Below are 25,421 nucleotides of genomic sequence, written 5' to 3'. Positions count from 1 at the left end.
TGCTTTCTATAGCCTGTTACCTTGTTTTCCCAAAGTCCTGGGAAGCCCTGACTTTGTCCCTTCCCCCTGACTGGCTTTTGGGTGGAAGTTCCATATATGGTGTTTTTGTGAAGTCCAGTCCAGACTGGCTGGAGCCTTCCCAGTGACTGTATGTTGTGGGTACACCCTGTGGGTGGGACCTGGGTGAATGGAGTGTGTGACCAATATGCACTTCTTGTTGTGGCTGTCTGGTTTCTGGTATGAAAGACAAAGACTGAGACAGCCCTGCCCGAAACTGGCCTGAATGCATTGTGTAGTTTTGAATGGCTGGGTACTTGTCCCAATCCACATTCCTTGTTGTGAGTGTCTGAGAGGGAGGAGGATGGCCTGAATGCACTGTGTGCCTGATTGGCTGGCTGACTGCATGAATGCGCTTCTGTATGATTGGCTGCTGAGTGTGAGCCAGCAGTGTGGATGAGAGACAGGATAGTATATCTGGGGACCTCTCACCACTGAAAATTGTTCAGAAGCTGTGTCTACACTTTAAGAGTAACTGGAACTGCTGGTCCTCGACGCACAGCTGGAAGAAGACTTGTTAATGCATGTGCTTCGACCTGATCTGAAAGCTGCCAAACTCGTCAAGGACTGATCCGAGAGAGGACCTGGTAAGGCACCCCCTTCCCGTGCTCCGAGGGACCACCGGGCACCGCTAACCTTCGCCGAAGCTCCCTGGAAGTCAGACCCTCGAAAGAATGCCGACCCGAGACGGGACCGCTGAGGAGAACGAAGTGAAGCACCCGGACTTCGTCGCTGTCGAAAGTCCATTGCCGTCGACCAGGGTTCGCAGGTTTGTGTAACCGCTGAAGGCCCGTCGAAGTTGTGTTGCCCAGACTTGGAGACCGCTTGACGCCGCGCCGCTGATGTCCGGAGCCGCCCGCTACTTTGCCTAAGAACATTTGAATCGAAGGACTCCCTTGTCCGCAATGTCGACCGCTTTGTCCTGCTGGAGAAAGCCAAGGCCGCCGATGCGCCGAGGAGAATCCGCCGGTGGGTTTCCTGCCACCTGAAGGCCACATAGACTTCGATGACTCGACGCCCTTGCTGGGCCACAGTTCTTCTGAAACTTTGCGGTCCTGAACATTCAATCGCAGAGGTGCCCCGCACACCTCATCCTCGCTGGACGTTGCCGACGGGCACCGCCTGGATCGACGCTGTGGTCTCGGCACCCTCGAACTTCTCGTCGACGCCAAGTTCACCCTCTTCGACGCCTCTCGACGATCCGTGGCTCCTGCTTGAAAGGGAGTCACTCAAGAAGGATCCGTTGATGCTTCTTCGAAGAGCTCTACTCCACCAGGTATATTGGGGGGGTAAAAACATTATAGGAGAAAACAAGACTATTGAGCAATATATGGACTGGGCATGTGCTATATATCTTTATTTACAGGTTGCCCAGGTTGGGGGGGGGGATCTCCACACAGAACTGTTCTTAGCGGTAGAGGCCAGTATTCTGCCTATTGTTTCAACCATCTTGCTTTTCCTCCTATCTCTATTGCTGGTTTCCTTGTTATTGATCTGTGTGACATTCTAACAGTACAGTTGATGCACTTTAATGAGATCTGATAATATTGGTGGTACCACTTTAGAATTGTATATATTTAGCAGTGTTGATTTCCGAGTACAAAGTGCGTTATTGTGATCGTGTACATACCTTTGAATATTAATTATATAAAGACTGTGTTTTCAATAATACAGTGTGTGGACATTCCTTTGTGGGGGTTCGGGGACTACACTGTACTTCAGAACCAGCCTGCATCACCTGCTGAGAAGCTAGGCCTTGATTGCTCGTTCATTGCTACCTTATAGAGAATCTTGGCTGGGGTCCTCTGTGCCTCTCCTCTACCATATAGAGAGCAGAAGTACAGGCACCCCCCACCAGTATCTTTACACCCTCACGTGTAAGTGATGTGAAATCCTCTTAATTAAAACCACCCGACACCCAATAATTCCCTTAATATTATACTGATTTACTGGCCCCCTCATGACACCCCCTCATTTTTGGAGGATCTAGCTGGCATTTTGTCATCGTTACATAAACACAATACCTCAACTGTGGTGTTGGGGGGATTCTAATAGGTGGCTTGTAAACCCATTGAACATAGAAGCTACCCAGCTCGTCCAACTGTTTGGGCTAAAGTTCGCTATTGACAGTAATAATGATCCCACACACAAGCTGGGTAATGTGCTAAATTGGGTGACCAGCAAAAAAGTTTAAGCCCCCCTCCCCCCGTCAGTTCAACCATGTATCTGGTCTGATCATCTTTTTGTGGCTTTTCCCTTCATATTACCCACCCCTATGGTCCAGAAAAACAACCCCCCTCTGCATGGTACCCAGCAGAAATTACAACAAAGTTTGACAAGGAGACCTGGAATCCTGTTTGGTTAAACGTATGCAATCCCTGTCTGATCAGTCTCTGGTTAATACGGAAAAATGTAAAAACCTATTTTGCTTGGAAAAAAGCATATCTAGACAATCAAATTGCCCAGGCTGAAAATGACTCCCAAGAATTGTTTTCAGATCCTTCCGGACCTTGAAAGACTGAAGGCAATGTTGCATCAGTTTTCCCCTCCACTCTGGATTATGAAGCAATTCAGAAAGCTTTTGCCCATAAAATAATTGTAGCACAATCTCATATTGCGGACAAGTTAGGCAGAATGGAGCTCACTTCCCCATCTCTAAAAAGGAATCTGTACAGCGTAATGAATTTAGTTTTTAATTGTTAAAAGGTATTTGTACCGCGCACAGTCGCCAACGGAGTTGGTCCCCAGGCGCTCTGGCGGATCTGTAAACGAGACGGTGGGATGGGTCAGTAAGGTGAAGAGGGAGTAGGATAGTGAGCGGAGTGGTGTTCTGTTGGCAGCTTCAACTCTGTATACACCAGGTGCTGAGCTTTGGTGCGAGTATCTGATAGAAGCCAGTCCTTGTGTACTGTTGGTGCGGCTTATGTGTAACATCTCGACAGAGACCCTGACCAACATTATGAAAAAAGGGAGACCTACTACTTGGGTGAGGGAAACACTCCCATCGATGATCATTCTTGCCAATAAGGAATCACTTCTTCCATTCCTTGTACGTTTTACTAATTCTAGTTTCAGGGAAAGCTGTGTTCCTAAAGCTCTGAAGAAGGTCTTGGTATCCCCATTGCTAAAAAAACCCAGGCCTGGATCATAAAACCTATTCTAACTTCAGACCAATCACCAATGCCCCTTTTCTGCGAAAGGTTCTGGATAAACTGGGCACCTCCCAATTCCAGGACTTCCTGGAAGTATCTGGAGCCTTACATACGCGACAGTTTGGCTTCAGAGCTTGCTATAGCACAGAGAGTGCATTACTGAATATGCAATCGAAAATTCTCCAGATTATGGATAGTGGTAAGGCGGGGCTGCTGATGGTAGATCTGTCCGCTGCCTTTGACCTTGTTGACCATGATAAACTACTGGAGGGCATGGCAAGGGCTGGCATTTATTCCACAGAGGCAGTCGCCTGGATTTAATCTTATTTGACCGGATGTATGTCTAGGATCGTTTGGGGTAATGCTTGCTCGCCTGGTGAGTTGGTTAAATGTGGTGTGCCACAAGGCGCTTGCCTATTCCCGTCCCTCTTTTTCTGCCGCCCACTCTGTGACCTCTTGGAAGGACTGGGTGTGCATTTTAATAATTATGCTGATTATACTCGGCTTGTCTTTGAGATGAGCGGCAATTGCATAGAGGCTGCTGAGAGGATAAATAAGATTTACCCTATAGTACAGAATTGGATGGCCAATAATGGCATGTGCCTGAACGCCACCAAAACTGAGCTATGGCTCGTCTCAAGCCAGAGCAAAACTGGACAGTCAGTATGCAGGTTTTACTATTGAAAAGCAGCTTCTTAAGGCAGTCTGTAAAGTTAAGACTTTGGGTGTTATGTTTGAATCATCCTTCAGCTCAGATGCCCATATTGTAAATGTCACAAACCAAGCTCAATATTTCCTTAGGCTTCTGAGACTAGTAAAGCCCTAAGTTTTGGAGGCTAATGTGCCACACTGGTACGTGCTCTAATAATGCCAAGAATCAATTATTGCAATGCGCTGATGATCGGGATAAGTAAAAATGGCCTGAAGGGCCTGCAGGTTTCTTCAAAATGACGCCGTAAAGATTGTCCAAAACGTACCCAGGCACAAAACCATCTCCGCCCACAGAAAGAGTCTGCATTGGCTTCCAGTGGAAGCCTATGTCCATTTAAGGCAATGATACTAGTTCATAAATGCCTCTATGGTCAGGCTGCCTGGTACCTGAAAACTTGTGTTTAAAATTCACTGCTCGGGAAGAACCACCAGATCAAGTAACGGGGCCTGCCTGTTGACTCCCAGGAGCAAAGGAGCAAGAGGTATGGGCAGGTCCTTTCCTGTCCAGGCCGCCAAGCGGTGGAATAAACTCCCGAAAGCTCTGAAAGTGGAAGAAAAGTTGCTGAGCTTCAGGAAAAAGTTGAAAACCAACCTCCTTTGAGTAATCAAAAATGCAAGTTTATACTATTCCCAATCTCTTTACCCTTCTCTATCCTGCTTCGCTTTTACTTCTCTCTTCTGTGCCCTGAGGCCTGCGGGCTCTCCGGCGCACTACAAATGAACGAATAAATAAATCTATACGGTATTCAAAATTAATTTCAAGGAAATGTTTATCCTCCCACTTTGGGACATAGGTTAATTCTTCCAGATTTCACACTTATAGGCCCCCAAAGGAGTTTGGATCGATTTGATGAATATGCTCGACATACTCATTTTAAAGGTAAACTCAATAAAAATCCTCTATTAAAAGGGACAGAAATATAAAGATTTTTTTTTTATTTGTGTGTCCAGGTTAGAGGAAATAAATCTGGTTGTCTAGTTGCCAATAAACACCATGTAACTAATAAAAAAAATAAGCTGAGATTAAAACTGGGATGTTTTATAGCCCAAATGTAAATTTTGATCGTAAATATTGACCCTACTTTATGCAACCAATAAATAATTTTGGTACATATAAAGTAATCCGAAGCATGTTAGATTGCCTTGAGATCCTAGAAGTCTTGGAATAGTTGGTTATTTGGAAGATCTGGTGATCAGTTTTGAGGTTACCCCCTTCATTGCAGTTGGGATGGAACTTAAATAGAATAAGCTGAATCTCTTTAGATTTGTTTTGCTTCAGACAAAACCTTACGTGTCAAATTAAAAAGACTGGAGGAACTGGGTTATGTAGAGTTTTTTCCAACATTGTATATGTTCATGCGAAGAGCTCTTGGAGTTGAATTTCGATAGTTATCACCTGTGGCAATCCCACTTCAGGCTGCCAAGATACTATAGTTAACTGGACCTTTTTACAAAATAATAAATACGTGGGTGAAAATGTGAAACTGCATCCTGTGACAAACGTTCCTATGCTTTGAGAATATTTCCATGTTCCTTAATTGGAGCTGTTGCATGGGATTTTGCTTTAATTTACTGTACTAGATTCCACTGGCCTTAGAAGAAATATTGAAATTGGCCATAGGAGTTTTAGGATTTATAAAGCTCTTTTGGAGATCTTGAAACATGTTAGTTTACAGTGTGAAGAACTTCTGTGAATTGGGCAAAAATATATAGAGCGCTTTGTATATAATATGGATTTTATAGCCTAAGAGAAAGTTTGGTTAAGGTTAATTAATGGGAGGCAACTGCCCCTGGCCGTAATTCTTTTTTGAGGGATTTGACACGTTTTAGAAGAACAGTTGTTTGGTTAAAGGATAGATATTGTAGAGATTGTGCACTATTATTGGATAGTTTTATTCTTGTTTTGTATTAATTGCTGGTATCAAGTATAAATGTTAACCATAGAAGGATTATAAGAATTGTAAGTGTTGTATACATTTATTTAAGGCATGTATTAAATGTATGATTGAAAGAGGAATTGTGAAAGGTTTTAGCCTTCATACAAACACAAATATCCCCTGGTGTTTGTGCTGTTTTACACCTGAACTGTTCATCTTATCACCTTTAAAAAGCCACCTTTTATCTCTGCATCACAAAGGACAACAAACATCAGTGGTCAAGGTGATGCCACAGACTGGAATCAACATGGTAAGATTGACCAGAGAAGCCAGGTAGCTGTTGGAACACAGATAGACCCTTTTAACAGAGGGTCTGTGTAAGGAGGGCTTCCATAGTGTAGGCAGGATTAGAAACCAAGCCAATATGAGGTAGAAGAAATTTGGCACCCAGTCAGAGGAGAAATATGACGAATACAAAAGCAGTCTCTAGGCATTTATGCTCAGGAAGGTAGATCTGGAAGATAATGCAATGCCACAAATGTGTCTCGCCATTGTTCTTTTGACTAAATGAATAGCTGTATTTTATTCTGGTTCTTTAACAGCTTGTATTGTTTTTGTGCAGAGGGAACTGGATGCCACAGCAACAGTATTGGCCAACCGACAAGATGAAAGTGAACAGTCTCGGAAGAAACTTATTGATCAAAGTAGAGAATTTAAGAAAAACACACCTGACGTAAGATGAGCATGTTTTTTGTGCCATTGCAGCAATTAAGGTTCATGAAAAAATCACCCTAGAATGCAATGGGATGGACATATATTTGCTTATTTATAGCTCTAGTTATACATTCAGGGTAACGGGAATGTTTTGACCGATTAAATTGATGTTTTTTTTTTTATAGATGTTTCATTTGGCTTCTATCAGGATGTCCTTTGTATAAAAGGATCCATTAAAATATTATTCAAGACTTTGCTTTCCTTTCACACCCTAACCCTGTATCCCATGTCTGTAAGCCTCTTTAGTCCCCTCCCCATTTCCTTTCAAGTGTACCCTCATTTGTCTATACTTTTATCACTATATACCCTGTTACTGGATTCCATTATTGTACATAACCCTATTGCTTCCCAGTTAGGTTCATGCTATTTAAATCCCACCATATGCATACTTGTCCTTCAATGTACCATTAAGGTTCTACACTTCTGATTTTGTGTTTTTCTTTGCATTTTCCTGACCGTCACAAACTACAATTGGTCCAGACGTTCTAGCAAGAGTGCTTCCACCATAGTGGCCACATTCTTTATGGGCTCTGCCGTTTCCATATAGAGCATAAATGTAATTCAAAGCAGATTGAGTCCCTGACAGTGCTACCTGTGAAGCCAGACCTGCCCATCATCTGCGTCCCACACACAAGCCTTGCAGCAAATTCAAGATCCATCCCTTTTGTTTTTTGCTCCCCATAAATGTAGAGCAGTACTGGCATGGGAGATTAGTGGCAAACTTGGTCACACACTCTGTAGCTCTCTTAGCAAATTGCTGACTATGCTTCTTCAAGTCCTTGGGCAAAAATCTGCAGCTTCAAGCTTTGTGTGAACAAGTCCCTTATGAGGTAAGGCAGTAGAGAAAAAGACCTTGCGGGCTGGCTTAGACTACCCACTAGGTGATTATGACACTTCATTCATGCCCACATAACACCTGAGAGGCTGATCAACTATATTTCCTACAGAGACCTGGGTGCTTAAGAGTGACCCACGAACAGCAGAAGTAGAAAACCGCTGGGCATGTGCTTGCATCCTGCAAAGCATACCTCTGCTTAACACACAGACATGCTGATAAGGATACGGCTCAGCCCATCAACCGCTAGTATAGTGAACATACAAGATGGAAATGGAAGTAACCGTTGTAGCATGCGGTTTGACGAGGCTACCTGATTACAAGATGGTGAACTGCTTAGTCATACCTGCAGAGCCGTAGCACAATCATTGGTTCTTGGAAGCTCCTTGACTACATCCGGTGCAGTGATTGGGCTGCACAACACAAGCCAAACCCTGTGCCTTATACTGAGGCTTTTTAGGTTCCCCCCTGCAGACGTACAGTGAACACAACCTTGGGTCCTGGATATAAAAGGGCTCCAGACTTTTGTGTTGGTAGTGTGAACATTTGAAAAAATGAGCCTGCTGTTGCCAACATGTAACCTATGTGCACTCTATCTGAGGAATAATGCCCTCTTTCTATATGGGTTTAAACGAATGCACAATTCTCAAATTAATAGACTAGCTCAAACAGGTTTGTACAATTCTGGTTTTGTTATATACTATACAAAATCCACCTTCAATTGACAGTGTTCAACATATCATTGATTTCTCAAACTGAGAATATAGTGTGTAATGTCATCACAATTTAACATTTTCAGCACATCAATATCTTGACACGTTTGGTTTTTCTCTTTTCATATGTGCATGCCCATCATTCTGTAGCTAGACCATCTAATTCATATTCTTTCACATGGTCTTAAGTGCCTGACGTTTTTCGGATACCAATGTACCCTTCTTCAGAGGCTAAATTGGCTAAATTCTGTGTTATTAAACACAATGCCCTAAAAGACAAAATAATAATGATCGTCCATTATTCGTGTCATTATTCAAATAATTATACAAACAATTCCTCCCTGATTCGTTACACCTCACTGACCTCTTGTGAGCATCCACATCGTTCCATTTTCTTATACTTGAAAGCAAAATAATAAAACTCAAATCATTCTATGTCCTAATTCAAAATATATAACTGAGTGCCATTATGTAGCCCAGAACTAATCTTACCCGACTCTACTGTCGGTTAGGGAACTCTTTTTCTGGCTTCAGGCTCACTAGTCCGGGTTCTGCACATTTGGCGACCTTTGTGAACAAGCACAGCCGTCGGCGCTACTTCCACCTTGTGTGGATTGGTGTTTGAGCCTCAAGTGGTTTAAATCTTAAAAGTAGTTTTCTGCAATGTGTTTGAACACACGGACAAAGGGGCATCAGACCAGCAAACCCGTTATGTGCCCCGCGTCCGTATTAAGACGCCGCCAGCACTGTAATGGCAACAGTCCTCAACGAAGGGGGCTGCTGTATCTCGTGCATGGCGGCCAACCTAATCTAGTTTTCTGGATTATGTGTGCCTATACACACTTGCTCATTTGTGATCATCCTCATCCCTCATATGCATCCTTATGTTTTTGACACTTGATGCTATTTGTGACTTATTCACAGATACAGGTCTTAAGGTAATTTATGTGCCAAACCTTGTAGCTCAGCCTTCCATTATCATCCTGAACTGACTAAAGGGATATGACTATTGTACCCTACACTATTTTGGAAACTGTGCCCACCAGGGCTATGTGAGTTCCCACTCGCCTGCTCTCGCAAGTATTTCAATTGTCTCCTGTGTTTTTACTCAGTTGCTAGAAAGACTGCTGGTTAATGCGCCACCTGTTTGTGGCGGCAGTATTTCGTAGCATTGCCGTATCTATACAAGGAGATTGTTTGGATTCCATCTCCAGTATCTCAACAAACCACATGGCTCTCACCATAGTGAGTAAAACGCTACCAGAACCCTCTGCCCATTGTTTAAGTGCAACCCGCATGGATCCTTATGTACAGGGATCATATTTTTTACCTTTAGTTATTGCTCTCGTTATCAATTTAAGGAGCAAGATCACAGGGTCCTCTCTTTGCGGGTTGCATATGCAGTCAACACGAGGTGGAGTAAACACCATTCTTACCAGACCGCTCTTATTGTAAATAGGATCATTAACCCATGTTCAAGCTAATCATTGTGCATTCATCACATCCTGAAACAACTGTTAACATCCTTCTGACAGAATACAAATCTGTTCACAATCTAACATCCCTGATGTATGATATATTGACAAATGCCATCAAATCATTTTGCACTTTGAAACCTAGGGTTAACTTATGTGCCATGCCATAGGTGGCCAATTCTCGTCTCCTAACCTCTTCCTGCCAGAGTGTATATCTGTTCACAATCTGTCTTCAATGAGGTATGGCCTCAAATTTAAATTGTTGCTCCCCTGGCCATGGGTCCCATCATAGATAACTCATTTTGCATTCAATTTATTTTGTACATCACTGGACCAAGCCCCTCCTACCTAACCCATTTGAGACAGAGTAACAGCAAACCTGAGAGATCCCATTTGGAATTCATCCCCCTAGCCTCTCAATCCATGCTATTTCTCTTTGTAGAAGTAGTCTCTGTACATTGCCCCCTCTTTTTGAGACCATCACCCTTTCTAAAATGACACACTTCAGTTGTGCACTATTGTGTTTAGCCTCCGCAAAATGAATAGCCACCGCGGACGTCTGATTTTGTAACCTGATGTTTGACTGGTGCTCAGTCCAACGGGTCTTGGCTTTACGTGACGAAATGAAAATCCACAAGGGAAAATCAAGCCATGGACAACTTTGGCTGAGTCACAAGTACTCGAATTCCGCAGGTAGATTTTCTTAACTGTGTGATGGTGTAAAATGAAGTTCCCTTTCTTGATATTGCCACAGTGCTGACAGTTGTCACGGTTGCGTTTCCATGTGTTTGACCTTTTGCTGATTGTTTATACTCTGCCTGAACTAACATGTTCCTCAATGCAAGCTTTTTTTGTTGGCAAAAACCAGTGCGCCAGAAAAAGCTTTCTAGAGTAGAATCTAGCTTCAGAATTCCCCTGTATGTGTTTTTTTTTTTTTTTTTTTTTTTTTTAACGATCTGCTTGAACTTCCGGCTCTGCGCAGACATATACTAAAGGGCGATTGGTCTTGGGATCTGATCCACTTTCCTCACAACTTTATCAAACTGATTCCAAGATGGTGAACTGGTTATTCATGCCTGCAGAACGGTAGCACTGGTTCTTGGAAACTCCTTGACTACAGCTGGTGCATTGGTGGGGCTGCACAACACAAGCCAATCCCTGTGCCTTATAAATCAGGCTTTGTAGATTCCCCTTGCAGACATTCAGTGAACACAACCTTGGGTCCTGGATATAAAAGGGTGTCAGACTTTGGTGTTGGTAGTGTGAAGATTGTGAGAGAGAGCGTAAGACAATGTGAGGAAAGGTGTAGAGAGCAGGGAAAGGTACAGAGGAACACTAGTGAGGCTGGACGAGCAGGCAGGACTTGACAGAGTGTCAGGGCTTGGTTGTAAATATCAGTAGGAACAATTCATGAAGACTAATACGAGTGGACAGAGCCTTTCTCGGGGACTTTGGGTAAAGCTAAGGGGCACAGAGATAGATTTTGTAGACTTTTGCTTACATCGGTATGCTTGGTTTTCTGTTGACTGCTGGTTACGAGCAGAAAAACCTCAGACAAACACCTGTGGACTCTCTCTCAGGAAGTAAACACTACTCAAAAGATAGATAATGAAGAATGCCCTCTCCAGTCTTATGTACACATTGATACATGCACACTAGTTAGGGCAATACTAAGTTGTATAGAAATACTCGGATGGAGAGAGTAAAAAAGGAGTAAAAAAGGCCGGGGAACCGGGAAGACCATCTTGAGGGAGTTATGATGGTAATTGCGGAGAGGTTATGTCCAAGGATTAAATGCAAAGGAAAACGCAAGTGTGTGCAGGTAGCAAGGGGATTGGGGTGCTGACCGAGGGGGAAAAATGGAGGCCTGCATGAGGGGTGCAGGAATGGACCGTGGGTTTATAATGCCAGTGTTCCTCGCGGCCTAGTTGGATGGTGCATCTCACGTAAGGGCGAGTAGGTTCTGAAAATACAAATGTCTGTAGATGATTTATTTCCAGACTTTAAATGCACTAAGACCTTGAAAATGGGATAGGATTTTAGCATTTCTTGGGAGTAAGAGTAACCGGAGTTGGCCTTCACAACGGATGACCTGGAATGAGAGGAGGTTGAATTGGGCCAAACCTCATTTGCAGATGTTTAAGAAAATATATACATTTTATTATATGCCAGATGATATTGCTACATTTGCTGAAAGGAAGAATGTTGTTTTGTTGCATAAAAATTAAACTGTGCCTTTGCATATTTCTTAGATTGTTCCCTTTGGATGTCAAAGATGGAATCTATCGATGTTGCAACCATAATTTAAGCGAACAACCCCATTATTAAAAATAGTATTTTTGATTCACTGTTTTACTGATGCCGCTAAAGCGTGAGGATTTGTTTAAACTGTGTGGGTTATTGGGTAACTGCACCTAAATACTTGAGACAATCAGAGAAATGAGTTTCGTTTTGGAATTAATACAGTGAAGAAACCTGCTTCATGCTGGCAAATTTTCTGTGTGTTGTCTGGAGAAGGAAACTGGTGGTGTTTGGGAGATGTTTGTTGCTTCTGTTTTTATTATCCCAATGTGTACTTCTAGTTTATTAATTGTTCTGCACCACTAGTTTGAGTAAACCACTTTGTGAGATTGTGCACTACTGTAATCCTGTGTCCTGTCCACTTTCCAGCAATCTTATGGGACATTCTGTCCATAGAGACTGGACTGGAGCCCTTTTAAAAAAAAAAAAAATATATTTGTAGCACCAAAAGATGTCTGCCCTTTTCTTATACTAAAGGAGATCTTCCTCAGATGGGGGCATCCCCAGGTGGATCTTTTTGCCTCCCGGGACAACAGGAAATGCCAATGGTGCGCCTCCTGGCAGGGCTCCAGCTCCCTGGGTGACGCATTCCAGATCCAATGGAACAACATGACGGCATATGCCTTCCCGCCCACACCCTTAGTCCACAGGGTGATCTGCAAGATAAAGGAATCCCGGCCCCTCAGCATCCTTTTGATAGCTCCCTGGTGGCCGGCCAGGCCGTGGTTCTCCAAGCTCCTCAGCCTTTCGGATAGACCACCCATTCACCTACTGCTGGGCCCAGCTCCTCTCCTGGCAGAGCAGGGGGCAGGGTACTCCACCCTGCTCCTCACAATCTAGCCCTCGCAGCGTGGCTTCTGAGCAGGTCCTGCTGAAACACTTAAGCCTATCTCAGGCCAACCTAGAGATCATCCAGGGCGCTAGAAGCAAGGCTACTAGGAGCCAATATAAGAGTAAATGGTGCATTTGGCTGGCCTCCACAGGCTTTACATGCCTATAAAGAAGCCACACCCCGGTGTGGGACCTTAATGTTGTGTTGGGCGTCTCGGCGCACAAACCTTTTGAGCCTAGGGCGCCCGCGAACGTCGGGCTGCTCACCATTAAGACAGCTCTGCTTGTGGGCCTCACCTCAGCTCGCAGAGTCAACGAGATTCAGGCTCTGGTGGCATGAGAACCCTACACCACCTCTTACATGGGCAAGGTCGTGCTGCGGACGCACCGTGCTTCCTACCCAAGGTGACCACCTCCTTCCATTTCAACGATGAAATAGCGGATGCCTTGTTTGTCACTTTCGGTGGGTCAAGGACAGGTTATCCAAGGCCTCCATAGCAAGGGGATGTTTGCGGCCATCAAGGAGGCCTATGAGAGGCAGCACAAACCAGTGCCGGCTAATTTACATGCCCATGTGGTCAGAGCCAAGGCCACAGCCATAGCGTTCCAACGGCTGAGCCGTGGCAGGTCATCAGCAGGGCGGCTTCCTGGTCACCCCTTTGGTTTTCGTTAAACACCACTGTTTGGACGCTGCCTCTAGGTCAGACGCGACATTCGGGCAGGCGGTTCTAAGAAACCTGTGTTCTTAAGGAGGGGCTCCTCTCCACCCTGGGGCTACATTCAGTTGTAATCGCCCATACGGTATGGAGGAAAGAGGATGGGACATAAGAGTAATTAAGTTACTTAGTGTATTGACTAATGTACTCTTGGTCCATAGTCCCCTTTCCTCCATACGTCCCACCATCCTACCCCCTAATAATACTGGTGTCCTTAGGCAATGCCCATCATTGTCGACGCGTCAGTGGGGACTGAGGAGTGGCGCCGGGTGGCGGAGTCAGGCGAGTGCATGCTCCCGGGGCAGGGCCCCCGCGCACCTCTAAATTTAAAGTGGAAGGAGGTTTCTTCTGGTGAAAAGGGTTCCATCTCCCGCCCCTCGCGAGGGGTACCCATACAGTATGGAGGAAAGGGGACTATGGACTAAGAGTACGTAAGTCACTACGGTGAGTAACTGTATTTCTCCAGCATGGGTCTGGCATGAATTCACATGCGAACCCTCCTGTCGACCCTTCTGCGGCTCTTCTTGGCCATACTGCCACTTTACATGCTCAGCAGATCTGAAGATGGCTGCCAGAAGGGCTTGGGGAGAGGGCTGTCATTGGATGGGGGCAGTATGACCCAGAGGATAGTGATTGGTTTAACAGAGAAATACAGTGTGAAAGTGAAACTATTTTTTCTTTTACCGAGGATTCCCAGCCTGACTGGGGATATTCATGAGCATGTAAATCCATGCCAGACACATGCTGGAGAACAATGGTTACAGGTAAGTAACGTGTTCCTTTCTAGACCTATGGCCATCTGCTCTCAAAGTTCGTGAAAACCTCTGTCTGTGCCTGTCACACATTTATCCCTCTTCCTGCAAAGCACAAGACTTGTTCGTAGGTGATATTTATTCTACTGTAATGTTCATGAAGGGAAGTGATGTCTACCACTGCACGTCTGGTGGAGCGTTATGTTGTTTGGCATTTATATAGCACTCAAAATATCATTGGTATGATCTCAAAGCGCTGTTAGGTTGAACGCCCTTGGGAACTGTAGTTCTGGTCAGTAGAGAGAGTCGTAGGGTGCGTGGGTGCACCAGATAAGTGTGCAGCTGGTGTAGTTGCTGGTTTGTAGCTGCGTCCTAGCGTTTAGGTGTGGTGCTGGAGATGTCAGTTGGATGTGTGCAGTCTGGTGGGTAGACATCCAGACTGGCTCTGGCTGCGTTAGGCTGAAGGACGCACATGTGAGCAACTATGCCGGAATGTGCTCAGCTACTGTGTTTTATTAGGGTGATGCGGTGTTGATGAAATTGTATTCGTATGTGAACAGCTAGGCCGAATTACAGTGGTATAGCTGTGTTCTAGTTGAGTGATGGTGTATAGTAGAGAGTAAGAGTGGTGTGACGATGTGGTGGTTATCTTTAAAGTGCCTGAGACCAGGCACGTGGACAGGGTGGTGGGAACATAGCGACAGACACTTAGAGATAGGGGGTGACACGGGTGTATAGGGGGGACACAGATATATAGCAACAGCATGGCGAACAGGGGGATAGGGTGCACAGTGATGCAACGTGTGGGGCGAATTCCATCGAATTCCGTTCGTTCCATTCTGTCCCATTCATTCAGTCCAATCTGTCTAGTCCATCCATTTTATCTATATCATCTATGCCACCTATTCCATCCATACTATCCATTCCATCCATTCCACCTATTCCATCCGCTCTATGCATTCAAACTATTCCATTCATTGGATCCATTCATCTATTACATCCACTCTATTCATTCCATCTATTACATCCACCCTATCCAATTCATCCACCCTATCCATTATATCCATTCTATCCAATTCATCCAATCTGTCTATTCCATCCACACCATCAGCTCCATCTAATCCACCTGTTCCGTCTATTCCATCTACTCTGTCCATTCCATCCACTCTGTCGTTACCCGCTCCATCCATTACATCCACTTCATCAACTCATTCCATTAATTCCATTCGATCCGCTCCATACACTCTATCCAATTTCATCCTTTCCATCATATTCCATCCACTCATCCAATTCCATCTGTTCCGTCCACTCCCTCGAATTCCATCGACTCAATCAATTCCATCCACTCCATCCACTCAGTACACCACATCCAATTCCATCCACTCTATCCACTCCATCCTATCCAGTGGGTAAGATCGGAGGTCTTTGAACACCAGGTAGACAGTCTTGTGTGTGTTTCGTCATTGGGTTGTTGGGGGGATTCGGACATATCTTTAGGGTGGTCATTGGTGTTATGGGAAGAGCGTTGTTTTTTAGTAATTTGCGCAATGACAAATAGTCTTGGGTGTGTCGGATGTGAGCTGGAAGCGACTTCCACAGAGTAGGGGCCAAGGCTGAGAAGAAGGGTCCTCCGATCCTGATGGAGTTGGTGGTTGGGATCACTAAAAGGAGGACGGAGCTTGATTTTTAGGGTGCGGCGTGGCAGGTAAGGTTTTAGCTTGTCTTGCAGGTATAGAGGGCCGGTCTTCTGCACTGCGCGGTGAGTGATGCACAGGGTCTTGAAAGTGGCCCTTCGCCCAACTGGGAGCCAATGGAGTGTTCTGAGAGCTGGAGAGGTGTGGTCTCTTGGGCCCAGCGCTAGTAGCATTTTGGCAGCAGCATTTTGCGCTCTTTGCAGTTTATTAAGGTGGTATGCTGGGACTCCGAGGTAAAGGGAGTTAGCATAGTCCACTCTCGACATTCCAATAGACTATAAAAGCGGCCAGTCTGTTTGGGAAGGAAAGGTAGGGAAAAATGCGCCTTAGGATTTTGAGATGGTAGTGACAAGATTTAGATAAGTTGTTGATTTGAGGAGAGATGGTTAGGTTTTTTTGTTTGTTTATTGATTTGGTAATGCGCACCTAACCCTTGGGTAGCTGGGCGCAGCAGTACAAGAAGTCTTGAAACTTAGTTACAGTACACAGGCAGGTACATACGTGTTCATACATACATAGGATACAATGCAGACAGGTGCAGGTCAGGTAGCATGGAAGATAAAGATGTACTTGTGACAAAGCAGTGCTTAACATTACGTATACTTAAGGAGCGCCTGTGACCAAGGTATGGTGCCTTGGTAGCAAGAGTAGTGTTGGGTGCATGGTATGTCAGAGTAGAGTCAAGTAGGTCCAGGGACAGTTGGTGAGAGTAGAGACGGTTATGAGTCGTTAGTACAAAGCCATTTGAGAGCATTGTGTCTAAATGTGGCATAATCGGAGTCTATAGTGCATCCAAGGTTTTTTTACTGTGGCGGAGGGGGTGGGCAGTTGGCCCATGGATGGGGGCCAAGGTAGTGGACGGGGGAGAAGCTTGTTGTTGCCGCTCACCATGATTTCGGTTTTAGCTGGGTTTAGGAGGAGTCTGAGTTGAGTTTTAGTATGATTTGTGTATCGTCGGCATAGTTGTAGCACAGGATATTGTGTGGGCGGATTATTCCAGGGAGGGTGGACATATAGGTTGAATACGAGGACTGATAGATATGCGACTTGCGGTACTCCAGTATTAACTGGGCGATCGGCTGAGGCAAAAGTGGAGAGGAGGGTTATTTGTTTCCTGTTGTTGAGGAAGGAGGCGATCCATTTGAAAGCGGTTCCACGTATTCCTAGGGAATGGAGGCGGTCAAAAAGGAATGAGTGGTTAATTGTGTCGAAAAAGCAGCATAGAGTTCTAGGAGAATTGGTGCAGCACATCCTGCAGAGTCAGCAGTAATCTTAAGATCATCCCAGATTGAGGCCAGAGTGGTTTCGGTTCAGTGACGTGGTCTTAAACCTGACTGGGCGTGGTCAAGGAGGTTGTTTTCGACAAAGGCGTTTAGTTGGGAGTGTGCAGTTGGGTCAATGAATTTTGCAACGAATATGGTGTTCGAGATGGGGTGGTAATTTCTGGGGCCAAGGGGGTCGAGGGATGTTTTTTTTAGAAGAGGCTTGACATGTGCTATTTTGAAGGCATCGGGGAAGATTCCAAAGCTGAAGGAGTCATTTAGGATTGTTCTTGTATACTCAACTGCTCAGGTGGTTCAGAATATTTCTTTGGGGACTGAGGCGGGGAAGGGGTCGAGGGGGGAGCCGGAGGATTTTCGAACAGAGAGAAGGTCGAGAAATGTGTCTCTGGAGGTTGGTTTGAAGGAGTCGAAGGTGGGTAAGGTCAGTGTTGCGGCGCGACCAAGGGGGTGGTTGATAGGGTGGCCGGACTTTGGGGCGGTGAGAGGAGTGCCAGTTTAAGGGAAGTCGTTCTGTCGAGGGCAGTGGTGTAGAAGTGCAGCGAGAGAGAGTCGCAGAGTGATTGTGATGGGGTTGATTGGGCAGAGGTACAGGTGGGTTTGACTAATTCAGATATGATTCTGTGGAGTTCCTTGCTGGGGTTTCCACAGTTGAGAATTCGCCTGTTATATTGATCCTTTTTGGCTTTTCAAATGTATGCTTTATAGATGCGGTGGTGTAGGGCGAAGGTGGATCTGCTGAGATTGGTGGTTGTTTTTCGCCATTTGCATTCCAGGGTTTTATTTAGTTGTTTGCAATCCTCCGCTCAAGGGTAAACCATTTGGGAAAAGGTCCAGGGCGCGAGAAGGAGCGGCATGAGGGGGGTCAGCGGAATTAGTGAGTCACTGAGCCATGAGTTGAAGGAGTCGATAGTTAGAGATTCTTCAGGGGGATAGTTGTGGGGGGTCTGTGAAGCAGGGCTTCGGCTAGGTCAGGGAGGATCTTAAGTTTGTTCCGCATTTTCGCGAAGGGGGGCGGCAGGTTCAGGGGTGCGGGCAGGGGAGAGGATGGAGAAAGGGACAATAAAAGTAGTCTGCCCAGATGAGAGTGGTAAGGGGGGCTAGATGTATCCGGTCGTGGGAGCTGAAGATAGCATCTAAGGTGTCCCCTTTTAGAATTAGTTGGGCCATTCATGTGAAGGGAGAGGTTAAGCGCATCAAGGCTGTCGACCAGTGAATGGGTCATGGGGTTGGTGGGGATGTCTAACCAGATATTGAAATCTCCTAGTAGAGTCAGAGAGGGGTGGTTTACTTTGATGGTGGCTATAGAGTCACAGAGTTTGGTTGTGAAATGTCTGTCATAACCGGGAGGTCTGTAGATGATTATGAAGCTGTGGAAGAATGTCAGAGGCAGTGACAGTGTAACAAGAAGGGAATCGCAAGATGGAATGCATGTCTGGGAGACGCTGAGTGAGACGGAGATGTGAGATTTGAGAAGGACTGTTGAGTGGGACGAGGGAGTAGTTGTGGGGGGGGGAAGCCTCATGAGTAACCGGGGCAGAGTCGTCGGAGGACCAGGTTTCCGTGATAAAGACTAGGTCAGGATTGTCAGAGGAGAGGCGGTCAAAGATGCTGTGTCTGTTTTTTGCTACAGAGCAGACATTAAAAAGAATGCATCTGACTTTGGAGAGGGGAGTTGTCCTGGAGGTTGTAGGCCTGTGGGCAGGGGGTGTATCAGGAGTGGTGGGGGAGGGTGGGGCATTCAAGGTCGGTGGGTCCGGGATAGGAAGGGAACAGGGGAGGCAGGGTGACAGCGGGTTCTGGTTGATGAATGTTGCGGTCAGGTCGACAGAGGTTGGGAAGATTAGGTGGGCGGAGGAGGATGTGAGAGGGGTGAAGGCAGGTGCGGGTGGGCAGTTGGTCGGAGAGAATTGGGACCGGGGATACTTGTCAGTCTCAGGGGGTAGGGGATGGCAGGTGTGCTGGGGAGAAGTCGAGGGAGAGGGGTTGGAAGCAGGCTGACGGTGGGGGGTGGAGTGTGGAGATGTTTGGGGGTGAGAGATTGTGAGGTTGGGTCGAGGTAGGAGGGGTGAGGAGTAGATAGTCATTGAAGGGGACCAGGCTTGTTTTCTACTTTTCAGGGATTTCAGTGCAGTCTGTGTGTGTGAGAGAGGGTGGGGGGGGGTTCGGAGGGAGATGGAGATGAGGCCTTTGTTCTTGCTAGGGCGAGACGAGCAGTTTTGACTGGAGGCAGCACTCTTTTGGAGGAGTCGTAGCAGTCCTGTCTCACTGGCCAAGAGGCATAGGGTTTCCACCCCCATGCTTCATGCTTCATCACAACTGTCTATTTTTTATTCTAGTTTAGACTGGACAATTCTGCTGGGCTCAGGTGTATATCTTTTCCAGTAACCCCACAGAGGATGGAGCTATAGTTCAGTCTCTGCAATTCGCCTTAAACACCAGGGAAAGAGGGACACCTAATAAGTCAGCTAAAAAAGAAATAACTGGGAACGTGAGGCGGCATGACATCATAGCGGCGGGGCGTATTTATTGCCTCAGTTGATATGGGTTGATCATTAATCCCATCTGTGAACTCCTCCCTAATAATGCTTCCCTCTATATGCTGCTGCGTTTTATTTATTAAAAAGAAAATGCATCTCCGCAGTCCCCCTCTTTTTCACTTAAGTGCAACAATCTTCTTTCTTTGTGTTTTTTTATTACGTAAGGAAAATGTATGAGAACCTGGCCAAAGTGGCCCCTCCTTTAGTACTCCCCTAAATTACACTCTTAAGTGAACAGTAAATCGAATTTACATTTTCTCCACCTCAATCTGCAATTGAATACTCTTCCGGCATTCTCATGTTTTACTTTTGGTATGGACTAAAAGGGCTGTTGAAGAGTGTCAGGAAAGATTTCATATTGTAGGTAATTTTCCGTCCATGTGGCAACCCCCAAACTTTCTACTGTTGTTTTACACCCTGATCTAGACTTTGCCAGAGAAGCGCAGCCTTCCGCCGCACTCCTCTGGGCGTTCGCTCCATTCTTATGGGGAAACTGACATGCCCTTAAAACAGTCAGTACCTGGAAACCTTGTTTTCCGTAGTTCTTTTCTCATTTTGCAGCTTTCGCGCAACATGGCACAAGAGGGCACTGTAAGCTAAGTTACTGCACTCTTGGGTCTCTAGTCATTCTATAGGCCCTAGTAACTCTCGATGGATTTATAACAAACTGTGCAAGTATGTCACGGACGGGACTGGTGGCAGCAATTGTTTCTTTTTTATTTTGAACTCCCTTTTGCCCTGTTAACCGTGCTTCTCTCGTTTGGCCAAAATGGGTGGCCTGGCTTCCAAAATGGCCAGACCACAAGTTTCTTTGTCCTGTCCGCTGACCGTCTTGCCCCTTCACCTTCCCCAGGTCGAGCCGACCCGGGGCCATCCTTATTTGGGCATGTACTTTCCCACGAAACACAGATGCTTTTGCGGGCTTCTACAGGCCTGTTGTGAGCCTCCAGGATGTGGGCTGGGATGTCTGGTCCCAATACACATCCTGGGTGCCAGAGAGTCTAGTGTGTCTTGAATGCCTGGGACCACCGTGGTCCGTGATAGGTCCACGTATGGTGTGAGTGTTTTGTGAGCAGATCTCCCATTGGGCCCTCTTGTTTTGGCGCGAAGGGAACCCTGGATAAGCGGAGGCTGGAAACACCACTACCATGTCGATCTCCTGAGTTCTCACGAACAAAGGATGAAGGAGCCAAGTATCCTGCAACCAAGAAGCTGAGTCGAGGAATTGCTGGTGACCTGCTGAAGGTTTGGCACCCTGCACTGCTATCGTCCTGTGAGACCCCTCTGCCTCTGATCGTACGAGAAGGCCTGTACTGGCGCTTCGACCCTTTAGAATAGTGGGAACAACTATTCTCGGCATCTTCAACTCCTGTACGTAAGCCTTCGGAAGCATCCCTGGGCCATCCAGCGGACTGACCAGCCTACACAGGAACCTTGCTCTGTTACCGCCGTCTGGCTGCTGCTGAAATCCGAGCCCTCGACACTCTCACACGCTTCATACACTTGGCGTTCCTAGGGTCTGAAGTGAGAAGTGTACATTGGGCCTGGAATACAAGGGGCTGCCGGGTTGCCCTGCTGAGGTAACCATGTGTGTGTGTTCGCTACGTTTGGGACACCCTCGACCCTGACTTCTGCTGCCGTGGAATCTACACGGAGCCGAGACGTCCCTCTGATCGCATCTGAACCTGCCAGCGAAGAAACTAACTCTGAGAAGCCTGGGTCTGCCTGCATCGGGGACCGGTGAGTAGTCAATACCCTGAACCGGTCTCCCTCCTGCAGAAGCCTCTGGCTTTCCCCCGCTGTTGAAAAACAGCACCCCTTTCTCCGTACTCGCCCCCTGCTTCTGCCCACAAGTGGAGGCTGCACTTGAGTAGCGGAGGTCTGTTCGCCATTGTTTGTTCACCTCTCTGAACTGCCTGATTTCCCCGAAGAGACACTCCTTGGCCCGTTGGCACCCGCGTGTTCAGGTACTTTTGAGCACAAGGCTCCACTCTTCGTAGGGCTCGGACTTCCTTCTAATTAGGTGGTCTCTGATGTCAAACTGGGTCTAACAATTACTTGCACTGCCTGTTTTCCTCCCCATCTAGGTGGTCTACATATTTCGTGCTTCTAACTCTTAAGACCCCTTGGTCTTGTGTATATATATTGTATTGATTGTGATGTGTTGGTTTGCTTGAGTTTTATCGTGATTCTTTACTATGGTCGATGTTACAAAGGCCTTGTAATAAATGTGTCTATATTTTTAATATAACACCTGCCTGGAGTAATTTGTAAGTGTCCTTGCTTTGTGTGCTCATTGCGGACTTTCAGTCACCCTCACCCCTCTTGAGACCTAGTCTTGACCGCCGCCATCGCTACCCTGATTGGTCTGGCTTGTCCAGAGGTTACCCTGTTCCAAGAAACTAGGCTGGCCTTCTGAACCTCTGCCCCTCCAGGACAGAGTTCAGAAATCCATCTTAACAAAGATCAAAACTGTATTTGTGTTTTACTCTTACATCGCGTCCCCTTTCCTCCATACTGTAAAGGCGTTCCTTCCAAGGGACGGGAGTCGGAACCTTTTTCCCCAGAAAAAACCTTCTTCCACTTTAAATTTAGAGGCGCGTGGGCGCGGCACAGAGCCTGCGCTGCCCTGACTCTGCCCTCCGGCGCCACACCTCAGACCCCTTTTCCGCCTCGACAGGAACGGGCCGAATTCACCAGCGCTCCTGGGTTTGACCTCGGCCATGTAATTCCACGCGCTGATACTTCTTTGTCTTTTTTGTCTATCTATCATTCAGGTACTCCGTCCTCTGGCGTCACGCTCCTCCCCGGCGCATGTCGACTTCTATAGGGTTCATCAGGTGTCCATCCTGCAACGGGTTCTTCCCAACTTCAGACCCCCACGCCCTCTGCCTACGTTGCCTTGGGCCAGACCACGGTTGGCAATCATGTTCGGCGTGTGACTTGCTGTCCTAAACAGCGCTGAAGAACAGACTAGCCAGGTGGAGGGACTTCTTCCAGAGGTCGTCTCCAGAGGATCTCAAGAACTTCGTGAAGATTCGTTTCTGATATTTTCCAGTGCACCCCGCAAGCGATACTCCTTCCCAGGGACTCTCCCGCGCGGGAGGGACCGGCCAGGTCCTTCTACCGGCACGTGCACTGAGGCTGCTGGAGCTACTGGCCTAAGGGTCGAGGGATCCTCCCGGGCGCAGTGTTGAAGGGATCGGAAGGTTCTTTTACTGGGTCTACACTCGAGGGGCTCTGCCCTTTTACCGGCACCATGGCCGAGGGGCTACACCCTACAACCAGCAATAGGTCTGAGGGGCTACGCCCTAATACTGGTAATACATCCGAGGGGGTGCCTAAACGCAGCCCTACCGACCCCCGGGTCGAGGGTGTCGCACCTACCGGCCGGAGGAGCGGGGTAGGCCTCATGATCCACACGCAAGAGTCTTGGACGAGGCTGTGCCAAGCGGGCCGAGCACCACGTCGCAGGCACGTGGTAGGCAGCTCGACAAAATGGCTGCCGCGCTAGAAAGAGACACCCGTCCGACACCATTCCAGGAATTTGGCAAAGAACGAGTGTCAAGGTGTGAGTGACCTGATCCAGGTACGTGGCCTACAGTCTACCCCTCATTTGCGCAGGGCAGCTTTCCTTTGCGTCAATATGGACAGGGTGTGCAGAGGCTCCAGCAACCCCCGCTACACTATCGCCACCCCCTGCCACCTCTTTGGCCAGTGAGGCGGTGCTCTTCCAGAAGTTCCTCGGCATCATGAGATCTTCTCAGATGCGGGTTATCCTCAGACGCCATCAGGGAAGTCCTCCCCGCCATGCTAGCGGTACCACAGACTCCACCATCGGGCCCCTTTACCCCAGTGCAGCCGCCTCCTCAGAGTCCACAGCCAACTCTGCAATTTCCGCCGCCTCCTCAGCCTCTGGCTGCGCTCCCTGTACCCCAGCCTCCGGCGCCATCTACCCCTCCTCCACGGGATCCTCCAGATCCGCATAATATGGACGAGGGGGAGGATCCGGACACGCCATCCTAAGCCAGGGTCTTCCACGAACGTCTGGCTGGCCTGGCGGAGTACCTGGGCCTCCCCCCAGCCCGAGGTCGAACACCCGGCAGAGGGGGTTCTGGCAGAAGTCCTCACGCGATGCCCCTCTGCCAAAATGGGGATTCCACTGCAAACGGATGTCTCCCTGGCCAAGAAGGGTTGGCTCAAGCTCACTCGGTCCAGCAGGTCAATCGACGCCTGGACGCCAAGTACAGGCAGATGGAGAGGGATACACTCTTGCTCTCGACCCATCCTCAGCCACACTCCTCTGTGATCCCTGCAGCATTACTATACTCCAAGCCTCAGTTGTCCTCAGCCGCCTCCTCTGCGGCGCTTCTAGGCAAGGAGAAGATCTTGGAGGCGTACGGCAAGAAAATCTACTCCAACGCATCCTTGCACCTCCATCAGGCCAACGCAGATGCCATGCTGGCTGCCGCCAACCAATGGTCATGGCGGGAAATTGCAGACTTCCTTCTGGAACTCCCCATCCAGTGCCAATCACTCTTTAAGGCGGGGCTAGCTGAAGCCAAGCTCGTGGTGCATGACCTCATGGAATCCACAGTGGCTCATATCGATACCTCAGGCCGTGCCATCTGCATTGCCATGCGCATGAGAACAGCCTGGCTCCGGGCAACGAAATTCAACCCGGATGCCCCGGAGCGCATTCTAGATCTACCGTTCGAGGGCAGGGGTGGGTGGTAGACACACCTTCCACTCCTCTACGGACAAAGAGCTGGACAAAAAGAACAGCTCACAAATGGCAAAGTCTCTTTCCATTCTTACAAAGACCACGCCCAAATCCTACACTCAATCTCAGCAGCACTCGGAAAAGGGTCGTACATATGGAGGGTTCCGTGGCTTCCAGGAACGCAGATCCAGGCAGCAGGACCGCTCGACAGCTCAGAACCGGCACAAACAACAAAAAGGGGATGGGGGTTGTCACACCGTTTACAAGGAGATCTCCCTGGCGACTTGATAATCAATGGAAATTGCACCGCCATTGAACTGTTCCGTTTTTTTCCCCTTCTCTGTCTGTCACGCTCTAGTCTTTTTCCACGCTCATTTCCTGGTCTGCGTCTCTTAACCACGCCGTTCGGCGCGTTGCAACCTCTTGCATACATGCTCCGTACTCCGCTCTGTGTTTACTTTCTCTCCGTTCCTATAACAGTATTTTGTTTCCCTGTTCACGCCCCGCCGTTCGCGGGAGCCCTTTTCTGGTACAACTTTCTTTGTCTAGTTCCGTCCGGTTCTCCGGCTCCTCCTTTCTATCCTTAACTGCAGTCTGTTCTATCCTGCGGTTTCCCGTGCTTTTTCTTTGTTATCCTTTCCTCTTGTATTTTCCCCTTTTCTTTCCGTTCCTTCCCATGTGATCATGCAGCCTCCGGTTTCTTCGCCTCCTTGAGCCTCTGCAAGCTGCTTTCCTTAGCCAACCTGGTCGCTGCTCCTGTCCGGAAGCCCATCACATCGCCATACCTTGCCCAACCTGGTCGCTGCTCTTGTCTGGAAGCCTGTAACACCGCTACAATACCCCGTATTTAAGAGAGGTTTTTTTTTAAGCATCCGCTTTTTTCCTCTCTTCTTGGCCTCTCCGGCAGGGGGTCCCTTGTAGCCCTGTACCATCAGGGCGACAGGGTGGCTTCCAACCGTAGAAGGCCATACCTCTTCACAAAAAGATCTA

The 25,421-nt window shown here is 47.4% G+C and overlaps 1 protein-coding gene across 4 annotated transcripts in view; it reads left to right on the top strand.

Annotated features, from left to right (window-relative positions):
• Positions 1-25,421, top strand: part of CUX1 (cut like homeobox 1) — a 2,307,153-nt gene that overhangs the window by 79,022 nt on the left and 2,202,710 nt on the right. For all 4 annotated transcript variants that reach the window (XM_069614989.1, XM_069614986.1, XM_069614987.1 and 1 more), the window contains exon 2: positions 6,420-6,530. In XM_069614989.1, the coding sequence (XP_069471090.1) occupies positions 6,420-6,530 (111 nt within the window). The remainder of the gene's footprint in view (positions 1-6,419; positions 6,531-25,421) is intronic.

This window comes from Ambystoma mexicanum, chromosome 9 (genome assembly GCF_040938575.1).
Source record: "Ambystoma mexicanum isolate Mex_15411 chromosome 9, UKY_AmexF1_1, whole genome shotgun sequence".
NCBI lineage: Eukaryota > Metazoa > Chordata > Amphibia > Caudata > Ambystomatidae > Ambystoma > Ambystoma mexicanum.
This window is presented reverse-complemented; position numbering and strand designations above follow the sequence as displayed.